We start from the raw sequence: 22,831 nt of genomic DNA on the forward strand, positions 1-22,831 counted from the left end.
GGAGTTTTTCTTGGGGGGGTTTTTTTTCCCCCCCCCCCCCCACACACACACACATACACCTCCTCTATATCCATTTATTACTGCTCTTTCTCTCACAGTTGCACTGAGGTACTAATTAGATCTATAAAATACATTTTTATGATTTGAAAACTGTATGAATGCATTTCTTGAGTTCAAACATCCCATCTTAGGACATCCATCATGACTGTGGTAATTTAATGCCCTTTCACCCTTAATTTCAGATGTATGATGCCAACAAAACTGGGGGTCATTTTCCAGCCAAAATTTATCGGAATGGGATTCCATGGGTACCATTTTTCATATTCTGTCTTCTGAGCTACTGTTACCCTTTTTATTCTTATGTATTTCAGATTCAAAACAGACTTTGATTTGCTAAAAAATTAAAGTTATTATAAAATGAGATCCCTTAATCTTACAAGTATGTGAACAACTATTTACACCTTTTTTTACATGTAGAGCTACCATGCAAGGTCACTTACAGAATTATAGATTATCAGTCTTGTCTGATGTTCTCAAGTTAAATTATTTCTAGTATTCTGTCTCAGTGAAAATTGAGAGTTAAAAATTAGATCTTGTATGTCTTTGTATTTGGCAATTCAAGCATAGTGTTTTGTATTATGCATATATATATATACCACTTCTATGTATTTACGTGTCTTTTATTAAATGTATGTTCTTGTTCTTCCACATAATCTTAGGGTAATCCAGAAATAGGGAATGTCTGGGCAGTTGGCCAGAAGTTGTGGAATCGAGATTTTCCTGGGGTTTATTCTTGTTTAGAACAGGAATGGCCTGAACATCTAGTCTCAATTATGAATGTCATTAGAGGTAAAATCTAGGTTTGTCCATATGATTACTATAAAATATAGCATCATAACTTAGTTTAGATTCTAATCTAAACTCTATTGGTTTTGACATTGGCTTTAATGTTAAGTTATAGTGTTTGATACCTTCAGAAATATTTACTTTGAAAGAGTTTTTTTTTTTCTATAAAAGAATTCTCACTGTTCTAATTTTTTGCATTCCTAATGGATCATTTCCAAAGCTTGTATTTTTTTTTCCTAACATAAATTCTAGACTAGAAGGGGGAGAGGCAGATATTTGGATTCCAAATCACTTTCAAGAAGTCATACTTTGATATTAAGTATTGTAAAATGAATTATAATAATATTTTAAATGATTATTCAACTTGCCTTAAAAAAATATTTTGGTCATGTGATGATATCAATTATTAAGCCTAAGTAACTAACTTAGACCTACATCTGTATAGTCTATCAAGTGTAGGCCGAAGAGTATATATTTTAATTGTGGTATGTGTTGCTGGTTCTGTATGATATAAATGTAAAACAAAACATATGTTTGTGTATAATTTATTATTACCTACTTCAGTATTTATTAATTATGGTACATTGCACAAAACAATAAAGATATATTGTTTCACATCAGACCCAGCTTTGGTGCACCCTGGGCCTTCCAAATTCGATAATGAATACATAGAAATTTAAGATATAAATTAAACAAAATGCAAAGGCTTAAGCTTGTTCTTTAGCTTTGATTACAGAATAAACACAGCCATTAGTTTCCAGAACATATTTAATGAGAAATCTTCATTTATTGAGTCAAATTTTTAATCATAAAATTGGAGTTCAGCGTTTTATGTAGGATTATTGAAAAAAGTTTTTTCTTGTTAAACACTGTGAATACTTTGTGATATGAAAAAAGAAACTACTCCCTCCCCAAAGTCAACAACCTCCTGTTATATGTATGCATACTTGGCTTCTTCTTGCATTTAAACTTGAGCTGCTGATATTTTTCAATGACACTAATTCTGTCAAGTTTGTTATTTTCTTTGAGAATTCAATGTTTTATTTTTATTCTCCATAGTTTTTATACATTTTATGGTATCAATTTAGTAAGTGTAATTTACAAAACTGTTTATTTATGTAAATACTAAAGTTTTAATTTTGTATCCAGTTTAATTTGAAAGATTGACAATGAGCTAAGGCTTGTCAGACCTTAAAGCACATGTATATTTTATAGGCACAAATTAATAGGTTTGTACGTGACATTCATTTATTCTTATTAAGTAGCGGGTATTAGTTTATAACTTCATGAGAGCAGCTTGATGATTTTGAATATTCCATTGCTGCTTAATAATTGGACATCTTTCATGTTTTGCAAGATTATACCTTTTGAAGCATCTTTACCATAGTAAAAACTTTCTTCTTATTGTCATTAAACACCAAGTTCTCTTGTGATGGGAAGAAGTTAATGATTATGTTTAATTTTCAAGTTTAAAGCAAGAAACTAAAAACATTGTTACTTTTGTCAATAAAGAATAAAACCTAATATCTTAAAAATGGTAAATGATTAAGTGTAGGCAAAGGTTGCTGACATGACAATGCTGATTGTTTTGTTGCAAATAATTGGTTTTAGTCTTTGTGTTGACTTTAACTTATCTAGGTACTACAAAGGTGATGTTATTAGTTTTTAGAAATATTAGAGACTTAGCTAAGCTACTTGTTGAAGGATGTTTTGATTTTTAGATTTAAAAAGTTGGTAATTGTGACTTGAGTTTTATGGGTTATCAGTATATTTCTTGACCAGAATAATAGAAACTTTGATCTTAGTAGCATGTTGGCCAACCATGCATCTTGATAACAGCCTAGATACGCTGTGGCATGGATTCTAAAAGTTTCTGGTAGATATTAGTTTTCATCTTTTCCCATTCCTCAAGAAGTAGTGCCTTCAAAGTGTCTTTTAATAGAGAGAGATAAGCAGACTAAGGTAACACTCATATCTTTGCCCCCACATTCAGCAACATGCACATTTGAAACAAGATGGGAAGACTCCATGACCTCATGATATTTTCATCACACCCTTATGCTATCATCTGTGGGATACAATGTGTAAGAGGACTCATCAGACCACATAACATGTTTCCAGTCATCTAGTGTCCATTCTCCATGTTATTTGTACTGCTAAAGTCATTTTTTGTTGGTTTGCAGACAGAAATGAATAGCTTGTGTATGACTGTATAACAACCAAATCTCATTTCCCACAGTTCTCTGTGTATGGTTCTGTATGACATAAATGTACCTAGACCAATGAAACGCATCAGTAGGTGCAGTGTAGCAAATCTTCGTTAAGCACTGTCTGTTCCTTTTCCCCAGCAGGCTTTCACATCTATACATTTCCCTTTTGAGTAATGTTTTATGGAATGATAACAATGAAGAATAGACTTGAGACCCAGTAGTCTTTGACTTACCAGTTAACTCTATTGCCTTCTTTATGAAAGCTTCTGTGGCTTGAGCTTCAATAATGTTTCTTTTGAGGTATGTTACATCATAATTGCATCTGATGGCTGCCGGTTCTGACTGAGAAGTTTTATACCTTTATGAAGGTCACATGACATATAAAGCAATTGGTCATATTTGCATGATCTGCACTTTGGGATGTTCTTTTCTGTTTGGTTGATGTTTCTGTTATCATGTATCGGCTTTGGACATGTGTTTATGGTAAACTTCTTTTAATTTCTGGAATAGTTGTTTCAATTTGCATGGGTTTATGAAGTTGAAAAGTTATCTTTATACACATAGGCCTTGATGTTTCTTGTTTGAAGATTAGGGGTGACTTCAATGAGCAGAATGGATTTGTCAGCTTGTTTATTGTTATCGTCTTATTTTATAAGTCATACTATGTCCTGAAACATTGTAGGATATTTCTGTAGTTTCCAAACATGACTGTAAAAGTTTTGTATTGAGTTTCCAGGTACAAATAGTTTGAAATGCCAATTTACCTCTTGTAATTCCAGTAATTTATTGTACTTCTGTGCAGAGATGTTCTACCAGCACTTCTTTGTATTATGAGTTGTGTAGTTAGAAGTAAAATAATGGAGAAGAAAATGCATATATTTAAGTACATGTAACATAAGCAATCTGGTACGTACTATAAATACAATAACATTTTCAATTGTATCTGTCAAAGTTTGCAGAACTTTACATTTTAAACTGTAAATTGTAACTGTCTAAGAAGGAAGAGTGAAAGCGTATTCATTTTTGATTTTTTTAAATGCTCATGAAAGTGGGGGTTTTGTCAATTGGAAGAGAAACTTCTTGTCATACAGGAAACTGTATGTCTGTATTGCCGTTTCATAGAAATTAGATGATTAGACAAGAAACTTTTATGTTTTTAACAAGGTTAGTGAACCTTTGAAACACACATACACTGTGTAAACAGCTAATATTTTAAAGTGAATATTACTATTTAGATAAATATACAGTTGTTGTTTTTTTCACTAATAAAATTCACAGTTATGGTCAAATGTGTTATGTGCTTACACTTAACAGTTCATTGTTATTGCTTTATTCTTCTTAGATGCAACAAAAACCCGAGCTGTTCAATTAGTGGCTAAAGCCTATTCTTCTATTGGTGTAGATGACACTGCATCATTTTTAGGAATGTCTTCAAACCAGGTTATTAAAGGTTAGTGTGATTAGCACATTATTCTGTGTATTATAAGTACACAAGGAAGACATAGGGAGGCCAGAACCTGTTTCCTCATCTTTCAGCATGATTTTGTCCTCTTCGCTTTGTTTCTTCAGGAACTTCATTTGACAGTGTCAATTATTTTCCCTCTGCTTCAGTTATCCTAATTTTTGCTAAGCTTTCTCGATTTTGTTGTGGCATCTATCTACTGTACCTTTATCAAGCTCGGTGACATTTTCTTTCTTGTACTGTTTCTGAACTATTTTTAGTTTTATTCAGAATTTTAATTTAGAGTTTATTTCATAGATGGTGTTAGAAGTGTTAAGTTGAAATAGAAAAGCTGAAGTAGCTTGGTCTTTTAATTCAAATATTAACCAATATCTCAAATTTCTGATATTGGTATTGAAAGAACTTGCTGTAAATATGCTTATTTATTAAAAAAATAAATTGATATAAAATCCCAAATTATCTAGGATTTGAACATGAGACTTCTGCTTGAAGTCCAAGTGCTCTAACCACTGAGGCAATTTGAGCATTATCAACAGACAGTGGCTTTGATATAATTGTTTCCATTGTTGTTCCTAGCTGTTACCTTAAAGTCATAGTACATAATGCCTATGATAATAGCTCCCAAATTTGTTGGGGATATCCAATCTATCAGACAAAATCCAAACATTGATTTTGAATGAGCCATCTAACATGAAAAATAAATTAATTAATTAAGGGTATGGAGTTGAGTGCTTTCACCCATAACGTCTCATCTCCTACAGTCCTTCACTGTCTGTCGCCAGTTGTGGGAAGGCAGTTACCCTTAAAAGTTATTAAAGATCCTAAAGTATAAATAAAACCACCCTAAAATTTCTACTATATGAAACTTCCAACCTCCATCCTTGTAAAATAAAATAAAAATAAATGATCTTAAAAAGAACTATAAACCCTACCTTAATAATTATTACGTAGTTTATATATATATATATATATATATATACCCATCCTCCTCACTTTCTCTTGAAAATGTATTCAATTATAACACAGGAAAGTTGAGACAAGCCCAACTACTTGAAGTTATTCTTTCCATCCCAGTATACTGAATGACATTATAATTTTTAATTTAGCTACTTATAAAAAGCAGCTAATGACCTCTAGTGACACAAAAGGTATTTTTTAAGTGGCTGAATTTAAAATTATAATTTTGTTCGGTATACCAGGACAGTATGTTTATATTTGCTCCTGTTATTATAGAAAAGCAGTTAATTTTTAACCACTTAGTACAAAATATATATCTTATTTTATTTTCCTTTTTGTAATTCCTAGTATACGAGATATATTACATATCTAGAATAGCAATTAGATAAATTATTAATATAAAACATAGTATCTTTATTATTCTTTTTGTAGTTTTAATATAACCTTGATACTTATTAGTACTTTCTTTCACAACTGAAAAGACCTTCCTTAGGAAAAATTTCTAAGGCTTATTCAGTAATCTGTATAACTTTTTAGGTTATCTTATTGATAAGATAATTTTATTATCATTGCAAACATCTTTCAGTTTTTTACTTACTGTTTCTTTTAATTTTGTATTAACGAATAATATGTCAATATGTATACAGTAATACCTCGATATACGAAGTAGATACATTTCTGGAGCTTAATTCATATATTGAAACTTTGTGTATTGAATAACTTACCATTTCATACTATAAACACTTCATAACATAACATTAATTTGTTTTATCATATATATATATATATATATTAGGGATGCACGGGTACCTGGCCGGGTATTGGGCTACCCAGTAATACTCAGCTCCGCCCGAGTGTTGAAATTAAGCATCAAAGCCCCAATCTTTGTGGCAACTAATGTGATACTGAAAGTTACAGTCAGTAATTGGTTTAGTTATAAAAAAAAACGTGTTCCAAGCAACAAAAACTGACTGCCCACTGAAAGTCTGGGATTCAGACAACAATAGGTGTTATTAACAGGCATAGCTTGAGAAGTTGGGGCTAGGCATTGAAAGTTGAAAGTAAAATTTGAATGATATGTTGATGATTATTTGGTTAGATGTAATAAATGTCAATTTTGTTTTTGTTTCTAATTTTTATGTATGTTGTTATTTTTGGTGGGGGGGGCAAGGGCCTAGGCCCGAAGCTTAGCGACTTGGTACCCAGACCCGGTATTCGGCCAAATTTTACTACCCGTGCATCCCTAATACATATATGTATTATTTTAAAACAAGCGGACTATGTTGCTGTTTGTTTATAGATGAAATTTATTGTCAACAAGTCACAGACATCTTTTGTAAATAATCTTGTACAACACTTAAAACTTGACAGCCAAGACAAATGTTAATAAATGATATATGACCATCTCGATGCAAAACACTTAAGAATTCATATCTTATTGCAATTTATTCTTATTTATATTGTATTATAGATGAAATAAATTTATTATTTATTTATTAATTTCAGTGTATTTATTTATTATTTTACTTTATTTTTAGCTAATGGTAAAATTCCAAAGTTTGTTATACTGAAACTTTGTTTATTGAATATATGTATATTGAGATATTACTGAATTTGGACAGTAAGTTAGTACAAACGGTGTAATCTTCTCTTTGGATTTACTAATCTCCTTATCTAGATTTATATCATAAAATCTTTAATTACCCAATGTAACATGATAGCATTTTGTATTATTTTGACTTCTGCATATGAGGTTTACGTTTTGAGCTTTAGTGTGCTATTTTTCTAGGTGTGTCATCTTATGGCTGGTCAGTGGATTCATCATCCAAAATGATCTTACCAAAACGGCCTGGTAAGTACAAATTTGAAAACAAGTTACTCTAATATGTGTTGAAACTTAGTGTTTGAAATTATATTAATTAGCAGTTTTTAAAGTTTTACAGGATGATTAACCCTCTTGCTATAGACAGGTCAAAGAACATAATGTCACAACATTTTAGAAAATTATTTTCAAAATTTAATTAAACAGCTTTATTAACAATATATGTCAGTAAAATTACCATCAAACTATAGGTTATAATTTAAATGTGAATACTATACATGTCTTAATTTCTTGATCTTAAAGAAAACATTAAAAAAGAAAGCTAAATATCCTTTTTTATGTGTTACGTAGAACGTCTTCTAGTTTTATTGCTTGGTTTATATTTTATTACACTTACCATACAACATCTATAGTGGATAACAAATTAGAAACTCAAATTTCAGACATTGAGAAACTAGAATAGAAAGAGCTTATTCCAAATAACATAAATCTGACAGATGTTTGTAATTGGCTTGAAGGAGAAAGTCACAGTTGTACTGGAAGTGTTGGCTCAGCTGCTGCTTTGAACAAAAATGCAATTTTTTTAACCCATGTATAGCATAGTTATAAAGGCAGATGAATTACAGTGGTTCTATGTGTACCAGTATAGTAATTTGATAATTTTTTGGTTTTCTAAAATGCATCTTTGAAATCTACAAAAATTAATTTGTCTTTTCCCCCTCCACTTGAGAGAATAAATTAGGCTTACAGCAAGGCTTAGCAAGTACAATGCACAAGTACAAGTCAATTTTGTAACATCACAAGTACTAGAAATCATTATTTTTCTATATATTTTTTATTTAATGTCTATTTTTGAGGAAAATAACTGAAGATTGGGGATTTATGAGTAAATTGTAGTTATATATGTATGCATGTACATAAGCGTTTACGCACTTTGTACACCTATACCACTAAATTATGACCATCCTGGAAGGATACCTAATATTCAAATACCTACCAAATTTACTGGATAGGCCCAAACATCATACAGAGTCATATCATAAACATTTTCTTCCACTTTTATTACTTTAGACAATTCTCGTTGCAGCCACTGTACTGTAAATAAGCTGATAAATTTTCCCACTCTATTCTCAGGGCCAGGATTACAATAAACTCTGTGATAATTGCACCGCATGTGCTCATTTGCTATCAGAGGTGTTGTATTATAGGTTCACATAAACAGTAGCAGTGATTCATTGCTTTATGTTTGGTAGGTTTCTATTTCAGCCACTAGCAGTAAAATAAACACAGGAACTAGAAGTAGAAACTCTGGAAAAGTACCTTGGAACTTCGTGGTCAATGCTAAAAAAAGGATAGAACAGTTCTACTCATTTCCTTTTTCAACCTTTTTTTCATTATACTTTGAGGACTTGTCAGAATCAAGTATTCCTTTAGGGCAGTGAAAATACCATAAAATGTAAAGTTTTTCAGGAAAAAAAACTTTGATATTTTTTTAGGAGGTTTTAGAGATTATGCAAATGATATTTGAAAATTTTTAGATGAAGAAAAGTATTCCTGATCTTACCATCACTTTGCACTCAGAACAGCCAACACAGTGACTCCATATATTAATAACTAAATGGACAAGTTTATAGTAAAAAGACTTAATTAAAAATTCTGATTCTTTTGTCTGTGAAAGACTGGTAACATTAAAAGTAATAGCATGGAAACTGGTGGTCATTTTTGGGGCAAAAGTGCAATGTAATTCACTGATCCTGTAGCAAGAGGGCTAAATTTGATGTTAATGATAATAGTATGTAAGAATGTGTTGTAGCTATACGTGTTGTCACACTACTCTAACAGATATGTCACTAAGTATTCCAAGTACACATATTGTAGCTCAACATAAACTGGTAAAGTATCTAAAAAAATGTGCATGACTTTCTTTATTTAATAGTTTGTTTAAAGCTGTTTAAAGAAATTAAATCAAACTTAACCAACAGTGTTAACACATTGGTAGTCATCTTTCTTTTGTACACTCAGCTTTAAATTTTAATGGATAAAGGTAGAAAGAAGCTTAAAACATAATCATGTTATCATTAAACACAAATAAAGAGCTGTGTTTTAAATATCTAACAAACTACTTGAAGATTCAGAAACAATACCTTGCCTCTTCACACAAAATAGTTTGATCCCTCGCATGTCTGCCTTTGAGACTTGCATGCCACTATCATTGACCTAACTCTCACCTAAAGATCAAGTTTAACATGAACTGTGCTAGTGCATGATGACATCATCATGCAAAGACTGACCTCCACCAATAGGAAGGTAACATAACCTCCTTGCACATTAACTATCCTTAAGCATTGCACTTGAAATAACTTCATTCTTTTCTATGGCATTTTCTCAAACATACCTGTTTTTAAAATTATTAATTAATTACATGAAAATTGTGATACTTTACAAAACTTAAAGTTTTTAACTTTCACCAATTTCTTTTGTACCCAAAGACAATATTATTTTTTTATGCTTACCTATTATGAATTCTCAAGTGACAGTAACTTCCACTTTGTCCTGTGATAGTGACGATGTTCTTAACATGGGGCGTGTGTTTTCTATGAAACTTGTTGTCTGTGGAGAACATAACAGCCATTGTTCAAAGTGTTGTGGTTTCCTCCATGCACACTGGCCTCCTCCTCCTCCTCCCATCTTTTCAGTCAACATTTTTTCTTCCCAGTTTAAAAGTGATCTGGATGATGAAGATTCTCACAGGCTATCTTCCCTGATAGGGTTTGCTCTAGTCACAACTTTACCTGTGGAGGAAGATCCTTACTCTTTTCCTCACTTCTTTGACATGATTTTGCAGATATGTTTTTTTTTCTCTTTCCCCTATGTCTTTTGATTCTTCATTTACTTTACTACATGAAGCCTATACTTAGACTACTTTGGTTTTCTTCTTTCATCTGACATTAGTGTCCTTGCTAACTCGTTTCTCAAACACCTGCACATCCGTACTATCATGCCTCATCTTCCTCGTCTACTTGACTTCTTTTTTTCCTGGCTTTCTTTCATTCTTTATTTCCATTCTTCAATTCCCAGTTTTGGTAATTTTTTTACCTATTTTATTTTGGGGGGGGGGGGGCTTTTATCTCTCTTTCCAGTACCCAATTTTTACTCATTTATCTCTTTCGTCCTACCCTCCTGCATTACCTCTTATCACTTTACCTTATGTGTGATGTTGAAGGACTAAATGACTTTCAACATGTGGGTTCCGGAGGAATGTTTACTACTTTCCTTCCCCTTTGCATGGATCTGTTGGTCATGATCCACTCTGACAATTCCTCATGTCATCATGCACTAGCACAGTACACGTTAAATACATGATTTTTAGGTGTGAGTTAGTTCAAGGCTAGTGGCATGCAAATCTCAGATAGATACATGAAGGATTGAGCTATTCTGTGTGTAACACTATCAGAAATACATTTTCAGGTAAAGAAACTATTAACTTTAATAATAAGATAGCATTTAATATTTATAGTTGATCAGTCTCAAATCTGACAAAAACTCGTACAGCTCATACACTAAACCTAACTTACTATTCAGCTACTTGAATGTATTTTTAGAAATTGTGATATCTTCTTTTGTTCCAAACAAGCCTTGCTTATTGGACTTTTTTTTTGCAAGAGCATTTCATGCATAAGTGTATATACTACTTGTAACACTTGAGAACCTTTTTTTTGTGTGTGTGTCAAAAATTTTAAACTAAACCTATGTTAGCAACTTTTAACATTCTATAATTAAAGCCAATGTACATTCAAAATGAAATTAATTGCAATAATTAATATAAATAGCAGAGATACTCATGTGATGCACAATGAGAGAGGTTTATGAAAGTCAACAAATCATTTATTGATTTTATAAAGAAGGGTCATTGTTTCATTTTATCTATGGCTACGTCTTTCCTGGGGTTTGTGGCTATGTATGCACTCAACTTTTTTTTTCTCAGTTTTTCTCTCTGTTTTTGATAATATACTTTTGTACTTTGTCGTGATCAAGCTTTGATTGACTTGTAAAATACAAAAAACGAAATATGTATATTTAGGTGTCTTATAATAAAGTTGGTAGGTATTGTTATGAGGCATTTATATCAATGAATATTAAATCCCTGAAATGATTGATGAGATTTGGAAAAAGAAAATGTTAACAATTATGAATATAAAAATGTGTTGTTGTTTTTTTATGAAATATGCCATTGGCAATATAAAGTACATAAGAATAAAATTATTCATGTCCATTAGAGTTGACTATATAAATAATATTTTCTATTTTAGTTTATTTTTTTATAAAAAAGCAATAAGTAACATGTGACTTAAACATATCTCACTTATCTCTATCTTGAAAGTATGTATAAAGAATGTGAAAAAATAAATCCATCAAGTGATTGATGAGATTTCAAAATGCAGTGCAATTGTAAAACTAATATTTTACCAGTTATGAATATAGATAGTGTTTCTGTTTTTACCCTAAATATGCCAATAATGATTGAATGTACATAGACTGTATGTATGTATGTATATCGTATGCAATGAAAGAAGAAACTGGAGAAATCCTATCAGTACCCCTAGTGGCCACCCTCATTGACTTATCTATAATTAGCTGTCATTGGAGCTATGAATCTGTGCATTTTAAAAGAGAAATAGCTTTTGATAAATCAAAAATCATTCCTAGTTGATTAAACTGTATTTGATATGTCCAAGTGCAAAAGTCTGGGAGGAGTTAAGAGGGCAAACAAAGAAACAATTCTCTCTTAAATTATAGTGGGATTCACTTTATCAGTTTTGTTCTGAAGAACAAAAAAGTTTTCTATGTGTTGAACAATTGACTAAGTCAAAATTGTCAAGAAAAGTAAACTCATGATATAGTTTTCACTCAGTATTTGGGTTTCTAGTGACAATTTAAGTAATACAGTTGTCTTATATCAATCACTTGTTCATTAAAACCATTTATTTGAAATTCATTTTTTTTGGAACGGGTTTATATATATATATATTCTTATATATACATAAAAGTAAATACAGGGTTCTTGTAAAATATTTGGCATTTTGAAATGTCAATAAAATGAATATTATTATTTGCCATAGTTCTTGATAGATATACCAATAGAACCATGGGGAACAGATTATATAAACTGACTTATAATTTGGTGCTAGTTTTGCATTGTATGAAGGGCAAATAGAGTATGAGACTGATTTCACTGTATGTTGATGGATTCCTTGTGTTCTATATAATAGTGTAATCTAAATGTCAGCATGATTTTCTGTTTACTTCTGCTTCAGATTGACTATAAAAATTCAATGCATTTTGTGAGTGTCTCAGAGGTATGTTAACCAGGAAAGAAAATCAAGTCTGTTGAGCTCCAGTTGATAAAAAAATTATATTTCTTAAATGTCAGTTTTGAAATATGAATGTTAAACTACTTTTATTTTCAACATATATGCATCTTGTTTCATTATTTTTGTATTTTCCTATACTTTTAATTGCTTTATACACAAACTTTCAAAGAATGTATAACTTCAAAAACAGGTAATTACAAAGTGTATTATTTTTTGGTTAGTAATAATTTATTTTGGCTTGTTCTATGTGTCACTTTCTCTTTCAGTACCTTTTTAATAATCCAATCAGATTGCAAAATATTCTTTTTGTAAAGAAATTACTGAAAATTATTTTTAAAAAGTAATATGATTTCAGATTATTGGCATTTAATATTGTCATGGGCTTATTTGTAGATAACCAAATACAGGATTTTTATAAATGGGGCCTGCAACAACCAGAATCATAACTATAATTATAGGTAAATAAAGGTAAGGGGCCCAATTACATTTTATGCTAGGGGGCCATCCTTTGTAGTTATGCCACTGCTATCGGGAACACAAATTCATGGCCACCAGAAATGGTTACCGGAGGGCACTACATCTGGTCAAATGGTTAATGTGGACATCATTTATGGATGGCATCTATCAGTTCTGTCAATGTAACAGGTGCTCCATAATAGCCAACTGACACATAGTCAAAACTCAAGTGGGCAATCTGACAGTATGCAGGCCATCACACATGAATGATGGCCACATTGAGCAGATGTATCATCTTATACATCACACGTGAATGATGGCCACATTGAGCAGATGTATCATCTTATACATCACACATGAATGATGGCCACATTGAGCAGATGTATCATCTTATATTGACCCTAGACTCGTGTTTCTCAATGTCAACTAAGAGTTAATGATCTGTGATATTTTATGGATGTCTGAAGAAGAAAATTTATAACAGCTCTAATAATAAACTTGTCATTTGTATTTTTTTTTTCTTTTTGCAACAAGTCAAGAGACATTTTTTATTTTACAACAGATTCACCAAAGGAACAACCAACATCTAGTGAAGAACAGCTTGCAAAATTGACAGATTTTGTATCATTCCTAGAAAATTGAGATTTTTCTGTAACTTTATCTTATTGTATTCCCAGCATTTGTAAGATATGGAAATGATGTTTTTGAGTTTATTAGTTTTTATGACCGAATGGGTGTGAGCAAGGCTTTATCAACCTTACAGTGAACTAACATGTCTTAAATTGTGGCTGTAAATGTTATTTAAATAAAAGCTAAAAGGACTTCATATCTATGTAGTAACAATGGGAACAACTGGTACTGTCCAGGATTATAGAAATGGTTTTATTCCTCCAAAGTCACTTATGAATTTTTCATTAGAAACTCAACAATACCTACTAGCTCTCATAATCTTAAACTTGTTAGCAGTAGCCATATTATTTTGTTGACAAACATATAGAAGTTGCCATATTAGTTTGAAACTTCATTATTGTGTTGATAAAGCCTATGAAAAGTATCAAGATTAATTTGAAATTTCATTGTTTTGTTGTCAAAACCTACCAGAAGTAGCCAGATTAGCTTGAAACTTGATTATTTTCTTGACAAAGCCTACCAAAAGTAACCAGATTAGCTGGAAACTTCATTATTTTCTTGACAAAACCTACTAAAATAATCAGATTAGCTTGAAACTTCATTATTTTCTTGACAAAGCCTACCAAAAGTAGCCATATCAGCTTGAAACTTCATTACTTTGTTGACAAAGCCTACCAAAACTAGCCAACATAAAATGAATCTGGTTTCATTTTAAAGTGAAATCTTAGCTTGATGTGCTTTTGCTTCATTACACAGACTTACCAATACTACTTAGTTTGACTCGTTTTTATATGGACTTACAAGCACTAGTTAGTTTGACTCGTATTACACAGACTTACCAACACTAGTTAGTTTGACTCGTATTACACAGACTTACCAACACTAGTTAGTTTGACTCGTATTATATGGACTTACAAGCACTAGTTAGTTTGACTCGTATTACACAGACTTACCAATACTAGTTAGTTTGACTCGTATTACACGGACTTGCCAACACTAGTTAGTTTGACTCGTATTACACAGACTTGCCAACACTAGTTAGTTTGACTCGTATTACACAGACTTACCAACACTAGTTAGTTTGACTCATATTACACAAGACTTACCAGTGCTAGTAGTTAGTTTGACTCGTATTATACAGACTTACCAACACTAGTTAGTTTGACTCGTATTATACAGACTTACCAACACAAGTTAGTTTGACTCGTATTATACAGACTTACCAACACTAGTTAGTTTGACTCATAATACACAGACTTACCAACACTAGTTAGTTTGACTCGTATTATACAGACTTACCAACACAAGTTAGTTTGACTCGTATTATACAGACTTACCAACACAAGTTAGTTTGACTCGTAGGGTTTTTTGTTTTACTAGATTAAACCTAGCACCTTATTTTTTTGTATGTTGCTTTCATAAGTTAAAAAACATGTGCACAATCCAGCTTGGATTTTATATTATTTATTCATTAAGCCAAATTTACTTACACTAACACTTTTATAAGCCAAAAATTACCAACAGTAACTAGCTTGTCTTGCCCCCTTTTTTTATACACACAGTGATCAGCTTATAAATTTCATGTTTCATCACGTAGAACTTAAATACACTATTCTCTTTGGCTTGCACTTTGTTTCTTTTTTTCATAACCCAAAACTTATCAAACTCTGTTTTGATTATATCTTGTGTTTTTCATATTAAAATCAAGACTAGACAGCATGGCTTGTACTCCATCTTTAATGTCAACTTTCTGCACCATCTTGAGGCCAAATGAAATTGTTTATTATTGGTCTTTCTGTATTTTTAAAGATTTCGGAGATCATAATCTAGAACATGAATTTACAACTTTTTCTCATTCTGGAGATCAACAGACTTCTGGGAAGTTAAGAACATCGATTTACCATAATTTGCGAAGCTTGAGCTTGACATTAAGTTAAGATATATATTAATCTTTTTTTTATTTTATATTTCCTAGAACTATTTGAATATTGTGGTAAAGTGAACTATGACATAACCACTGATGCACTTGGATTTCTCTCTTTTTTTTTATTTCAATGTGACAGCCAGATTGGTAAAGATCTACCTTGAGAAAATTAAAAAATAACATTTTGTTTGTTAGTTTTGTGAACTACTTTTTTAAAACAAGTGAAAATTTTGCATTGTTTCTTGTAAAATAAGATGCTTCAGTCATGAGTAGGTTTTGTAAATTACCAAATTGTTGAAAAATAATTATGTTTTGGACTCCTAGAATGCTGTATGGTCCCCTAAATGAATAGAGATCACAAGTCTGGTGAACTCCAAGGTAATAGGGGTTATGCAAGTATGATGTGACAACTGTAAGATGAAAAGAAAATTTTTATTCTGGGCATGAAAATCACCTTTCTTTTACATTGACTCAGTAAAGACTTCATTAATTCACAGATAAATCATTAGCAAGAATAGCTTATAAAAAAGCTAAGTTTCGTGTATAACACACTTGTAATGTTTACTAAAAAGCTTGCCAGATTTCATGAAGATACACTTACTATGTTCAGAGTTATGCATGGTGGCTACAAGGGTAGTCAAGTTGACTCTGCCTGCGTGCATAACTTTAATCATACAAAAATAGTATACATGTATACTCATAAGTTCATAATCATTAACACTAATCACATTAAAATATACATGTATACCCTAAGATTAAGATGACATTTGCATAAATTTTAAATAACACATGTTTAATGAAAAAAAAGAACATTTAATTATGAAAAATATTTAAAATGAGACAGCCCCATTCTCAAAAGACCATAAAATGTATTTAAAGATTTATTGTAAAAGAAAAAATTTCATGAAACTAGGAACAGTCTCATACACTTTACACATTTCAATGATTTACTGTGTCATCTTGAGTGTTAATGAAAAAACCAGTGTTTAATGATGCACAAGGAGTCTCACCTTTTGTATTTGTGTATCTTAAGTGTTGGTTTTTTCTTTAAATCTTGTTACATATATACATTTTTTTAAATCAAATAATATACAAAATTTACATTCATCCAGAATTGCAATAAAACTTTGCTCACTCTCACCTTAACCCTGCCAGTTGATTCTTCAGTTCCATTGTTATCTTATGGCTGGCTGCCTTGGTGGTACTCAGGTCATCTTTGATTTTTGTTAGGGCTTTCTTGGTGTTGGCAAGCTTGGTACTCTTTTCTTCCTCGGACCATGACAGAGATGTTGCCTTCTGTCACAGTCAGTCTTCCTCCTGTTGTAGAGAGCCCAAGTATCAGTCCAGTTGGCACCCATCTCTTGGTAATGTCTTTTCTACAGTAGGATATGCTCAAGCTTGCAGTTAATGGCAACACCTTAAGTGGTTTTGTCAGGAGCTCCACTCTTGCTCTAGGTTTAGCTGTAAAATTTCTTTGCCAATGGTATCTCAACAGATGATGAGGTACTAATCCTTTTCCTCCTCTCTCTGTACTAGACAGTGGTCACTCCTACCATCCTCACTGACCCTTGGTGGTTGCTGTAGTAGAGTTGATAACCTACAAGTCAATTGGCTCATCTGCACTATCAATTGTAGTAGTGCTAGCCACAATAGTGCTGTATGTCCAGGATTTCAAAACTTTAACAATGATTGGGTCATCCAAGAACCCCACCTGACCCTTCTGGAGCCTGTTCAACCCTCAAGAAGATCCAATCTCAGGAAAGGTTTCTTCAGCTTTAGGATGTAGTGTACCTGCCAAAGGAGCAAGCACATCTAATGACACTTATGAGTCAAAATGCCATATCCTTTGACAGCACATCTTAAAAGCAGGTCCTCCTCTGTCCTTGCCACTTTTAGCTCCTCCCCTCCAGTGTCCACAAAGTGGTTGTCCCCATGACCCTCTTAGTGACCAGTACATCCAGTAGAGGTTTGACGTCCTCAGAGCCTGTCACTGTTGGTGGGAGCTGCTCAGCCACTGGAGACCTTAGGGCCAACCCGATGACAGATCCAGTGAGCTCTTTCATCTCTGATGCATTGGCTAGCAACACATCATTTTTCCATTGTCTCATTTACGGTCAATACTATGCTAGTTCATAGAGTTCAAGATTCAGCAGCACAGCAGCATAGTCTACTTTGCTGTGGAATAAGCCCTGGGTATACTGGTCATCATCTAATAGGCAATCCAGTATGCAGTTCAGAAGTTCTTGGGAATTGAAAAACAAGACAGGTACCTGACTACCATCTTTTTGAAAAAAAAGAGGTCGCCAAAAGAGTCAAGTATTTTATCACAGATAGCAAAAATCCAGGTTGAAACTACAATATCAGATGAATTTCAACTGTTCAAAAGTTCAGCTAAGTGCATGTGCTGTAAAGGGTTATAACTGTTCAGTTACAACCATAACCTGCTCTAAAATTCTTTAGAGAGGGGGTCACAACATTGTCATAAGTTATGTGATACTTCTATGAGTTGTGCATATAGTCAGACCTAGCACCTGGTAACTTCCCAATTTCTAAGCTTCATTGGGTCCTTGATTGACCACTAACTTTAGCCATGCTGCCCTCTGGTCTCATTCTTCTTCCTATCATCAGGTCATTGCAAGGATAGAGCCCAGCTCCAGCAAGTCTAGACTTCCATCTGATTCCTATGCACATGAGCTGACTAGGGTTTTACTTTCAACCATTAGAATCCACTAGTATTTACATTCTTTCCTTAGGAACATCCAATTACAAATGTAGTACTAGTTTTTGGTGTGACTTCCAAAGTTCTCACCACGTGGGTATTACTTGCCACCTCTCCCTAGTACACTTGCAGCCTACATTTTCATGTGTTATTATTGCACCTTGTACTGAAACAATATCAAGAAAATATTCTAAAAATTGTATGCTTTATAAACAATATTTAAAGTTATGTGATTGTAAATATTCTATCACAACCAAATAAGAAATTTGCACACAAAGTATATACTTGTTATGATATCTAAGCTAAATATAATTTATTATTAATGATATCACCCACTCATGAATATTTCAATTTGATCCAGTTAAAGTATCTTGCAAAATCTTTATGAAACACACCAGGTAAAACTTTTTCTTAAGTGAAGCATAAAACTTCACTGCCTGTCATACATTTTAACATCAAAATTGAAGTATTCTTTTACTAGCATTAATGAAAGTAGCAGGTACACTGTATTCTCAAATAATACCTTCCATATCTATTATCACAGTTAATTTCATATCAGAAAGTATTAGAATCAAGATCAAATCATTTATCTCTATGCACATGTTGTCTACTGTCACATTCTCTGTGTAATTACTTCATTTGTGTTATATTACACTCATGAATGACTATCTAATGCGTACAAAACCACATATATATATATATGTTGCTATCTACATTACACACTATTACATACTCTAGTAGCATATAACAGATTGCATCTGGCTTCCACGTAAATTATGTCGTTAACTTTTTCAGGTTACCTTTCAAGGCTACTTCTCAGTAGCAATGGTCTTCTAATATGCTGCCATCAAACAATTCTTTCTTCCTTTCAAGCATCACAAAATATATAATCACTGGCAGAATTCAGCTGAACTAAGAATTTTCAGCTAAAATCCTCATCAGCTAGGATTAATCTGCTCCTATTGTACATCAGCTTTCACTCACAGGAAATGCACCTTCCTCGCTGCATGTAGAATCTGTGTGCTTTCCAAGTAAATAGGGGAGAATGTAGCGAATACCAGGCAACGTTCTCTATGAGGTTCCCACCATTCAGCTAGAGCAAGTGAGTGATTCTCCCAAAATGTCAGATAATGTCTCGCATAAGAAAATTCATCCAGAGGCTTAAAATGCACGGGTCAAAATACCATTCCCATCATTGATATTTTGAACACATGAGCATCCTAGCTTATGAGACAAATCAAGCGGAAATCACAAAATGTAGTGATTATATTATACCATGAAGTACCACCACCTGATTGCTCGGAAAGCAAGGGCTGCAAAGCCCTTTCAGTTGAGTTTTCGAACTTCTAGCTAACATCTTAGTAAGGACTGTATACACATTAGCAAAAACAGAAGAACTCTGCAATAAACTTCCTTGGTCGTGGCACGAAAATTTCTCCTAACTACCTACTATGTGGTATTCTTAGGTTCAACTGATTTCTCTAAAGAGTATCAGGTAGGTCCACTTTATAGCAGGAGGTTCAGTCTGATAAATTACAAAGTGGTTCTGAATTTAACTAGACTGATTCAGTTCAAGCAAAGGAATAAACAGACTGAACATGACATGCTATACAAAGTTAAAATTATATTTATCTATATCAAATACAAACACACCATGCGTACTTTTAATAGGACATTAAACATTCGCCTTCTACTGGATCCATTAAATTATTAACTGATTTTTTCATTAAAATGTTTTTTTTATCAACCAGATTACTTGAGATCCTGTGGAGTTGACGTAAGTTTAATGTTTCTTATTTAATGGGAAACATCGAATATAGCTATAGCGCTATAACTTCTAGATAGCATCTGTCATACCAGTGAAAGACACTGCTGTTGTCTACATTCTTCCACAATGTGCAGCATTACAACAATATCTCCCATTGGCAGAGCAAGTATTATCTTTATAGAACAACGAAGGAACAAAGGCAGCTAGGATGAAGCCAGCTTAATGGTTTTCTGGATCTGTATTATGTAAAAATTGCATAGACTCGGAATATACGAAAGTTTTAAAATTCTACATTAAAATAAAAAGGTAGGAAACAAATGGTACATCTGCACATCACAATATTACGTTATTGTTCTGACAAAACAAAAGCCACTGTTATAGAATATAATGTTAGGCACTTCCATAGTCATGTTGTTTCAAGTGTCATGTATCTCAAACAGCTGGAGACTGATTTCTGTGTGATTGGTCTGTTTAAACATGCCCTTGGAAACCATTGTCCTCTTAGACTAGATGTCTTACGGAAAGCAAGTAAGGAAAAGGAACATGCTTTGGACATGTCAGCCTTTTGCAAGAGGAACAATGCTGCAGGACTATTGTCTAGGTTCATGGTCATCGGGTGGACTGTTGTGACATGTTAAGGCTCCAAAATAATTTTAATGTAATGGACCCAGCCTCAGTAGTCTATTATGATTCTAAATAAAACTTTGTAACAAGAACCTAAAAGAGTACCTTGTGGTGTCATATTTCACTATCATTAATAAGATAAGTGATGTTTTAAATGAAATTGTAAATCTGCACAAATTACTATTTTGAGACTGTCTTCAGTAATGTTTGACTTTGTTTCTTGAAGCACAGCTGTAATCCCCCATTGTTTTTTTAGGTTTCCTTTCAAAGTATGTAATATTAAATTAAATTATAAATTCTATAATCTTAAGTTATTCGTGACATATTTTAAGTGTCTAATCCTTTTGTCTAACTTGGCTGCATTTGTAATATTTTGTTCAGATATCGTTTCTTTGTTTATTGGATGTTTAAAATAGTTTCAAAAAAGAAATAGCATTTTACTTAGATATGAACTTGAGTAATGGTATTACAACTTATACCAACTTCTAAAAACCTACACACTACCCATTCACTTGGTTTTGACCCACAGCCTATGGAAGAGGTATTACAGAGGCTTGGTCAAATGAGTATTAACTCTTAATATGCAGCATTAGCCTGAAATATGGATTAAAGCAAGTTCACAAATACTTGAATACTGTTGACAAGGGCATTAACTAAGTGCAAATACCCATTTGGTTCATTTCAGGTTCACAGACTTATTAAGCATCCACTTGACAGTCTGTATTGTATCTTTGCTCAATATATCAGGCAGAGGATGAAGTATACATTTGCACCACACTTAACTCTTTATATAATTCTGTAAACTCCTGAAGTAATTGATAATGACTACAACATATAAATTTTCTTTATCGATTTTGAGCAGAGGGCCAGTTATATATACAGGAAGATTCTTTACAAAGAACCTTCAATTCTCTGTTGAAAGTTTTGGTCCTCAATGGTAACATTAAACGTGTTGCTAAAATCCAAAATGTCATCCACTTACTTAAACCATTTTTCATTGCAGCCTTTTCAGTATAAGCTCCATCAGCCTCTTGAAATTAGCAGGTACATTACACAGACCAACTGGCATGATGCAGAATTCATGAAATCCTTCTAAGTGCTGAAACTTGTGGCTATTTTCATCTCTAGTTCTACTTACCAGAAGTCAGATATTGTATATTTAACAAATAGTATCTTTCAGTGCATCCAGATATGAATTGTCCATGGTAAAGGAAGGGCATTAATCCAATCACCTCCATAATATCTACACAAAGACTTGGCATTCCCTATTTCTTCCTCATGATCATTACTGGAGATAACCAAGTATTCTTTAAAGGTTGTTTCATTTCTTCTCTCAACATATGCTCAATTTCAGCACTGTTGTTTTACTCTGATAGTCATCTGGTCATACAAACTTATGAGCAACAAAATGAATTTTTGCCACTGTATTGGATGAAAAATTGTAGCAATCCTTAACCAACAATCTTAGATCTGTTATCATACCAATGATCATCCTGACTGGAATATATATTGTTACAGTTCAAAAACAACATGATGCCAGTACTCAAATATGTATCTATTTTTGCATGTGAAGTCCGATTTGTGGAGGAAAAAAGTGTATTTTGTGTGATGGTTCTATCGCCACAGATGAGGGGGCAATGCTCTAGACTGTCTTTAGTGCATTGTGGAACATATTTTGCATGTTAAGTGGTAGTACAACTTTCTTTCAACAGTTATGAATGCAGTACAGTGTTCTGGGATTTAACGTGGTTGACACTGAATGGCTTTCCACAGAAATACATTTCACCTGTTCCACAAACAAATCTGGTTGAAAACTTTTGTGATAGTTTTATACATAAAATATCAGTGCCTGAACAAATATTAGTAACAACTACCTTCATTCAGTAAACACCATTGCCAAGACAAAATGAGAGGCACACCTCTCTATATCTCATTTATTTTGTCACCATTTGTCAGAATAAAGTTTGTGTTAACTGCCCAAAGTGGTAGTTTCACACAGAATGCCTAATATCCAGCAAGGTCAAGTATGGTCCTGGCTTGG

At 32.7% G+C, this 22,831-nt stretch overlaps 1 protein-coding gene across 1 annotated transcript in view; it reads left to right on the plus strand.

Annotated features, from left to right (window-relative positions):
- LOC106467487 (COP9 signalosome complex subunit 8-like) overlaps positions 1–15,474 on the plus strand; it is a gene marked incomplete at its 5' end in the record, with an annotated part of 27,688 nt that extends 12,214 nt beyond the window's left edge. Inside the window, 4 exons of the mRNA XM_013927846.2 lie at positions 720–849; positions 4,399–4,506; positions 7,265–7,327; positions 13,688–15,474. Of these exons, the coding sequence (XP_013783300.2) occupies positions 720–849; positions 4,399–4,506; positions 7,265–7,327; positions 13,688–13,767 (381 nt within the window). The remainder of the gene's footprint in view (positions 1–719; positions 850–4,398; positions 4,507–7,264; positions 7,328–13,687) is intronic.
- Positions 15,475–22,831: the final 7,357 nt, after the last annotated feature.

Source organism: Limulus polyphemus, unplaced genomic scaffold (assembly GCF_000517525.1).
Source record: "Limulus polyphemus unplaced genomic scaffold, Limulus_polyphemus-2.1.2 Scaffold2631, whole genome shotgun sequence".
Classification (NCBI taxonomy): domain Eukaryota; kingdom Metazoa; phylum Arthropoda; class Merostomata; order Xiphosura; family Limulidae; genus Limulus; species Limulus polyphemus.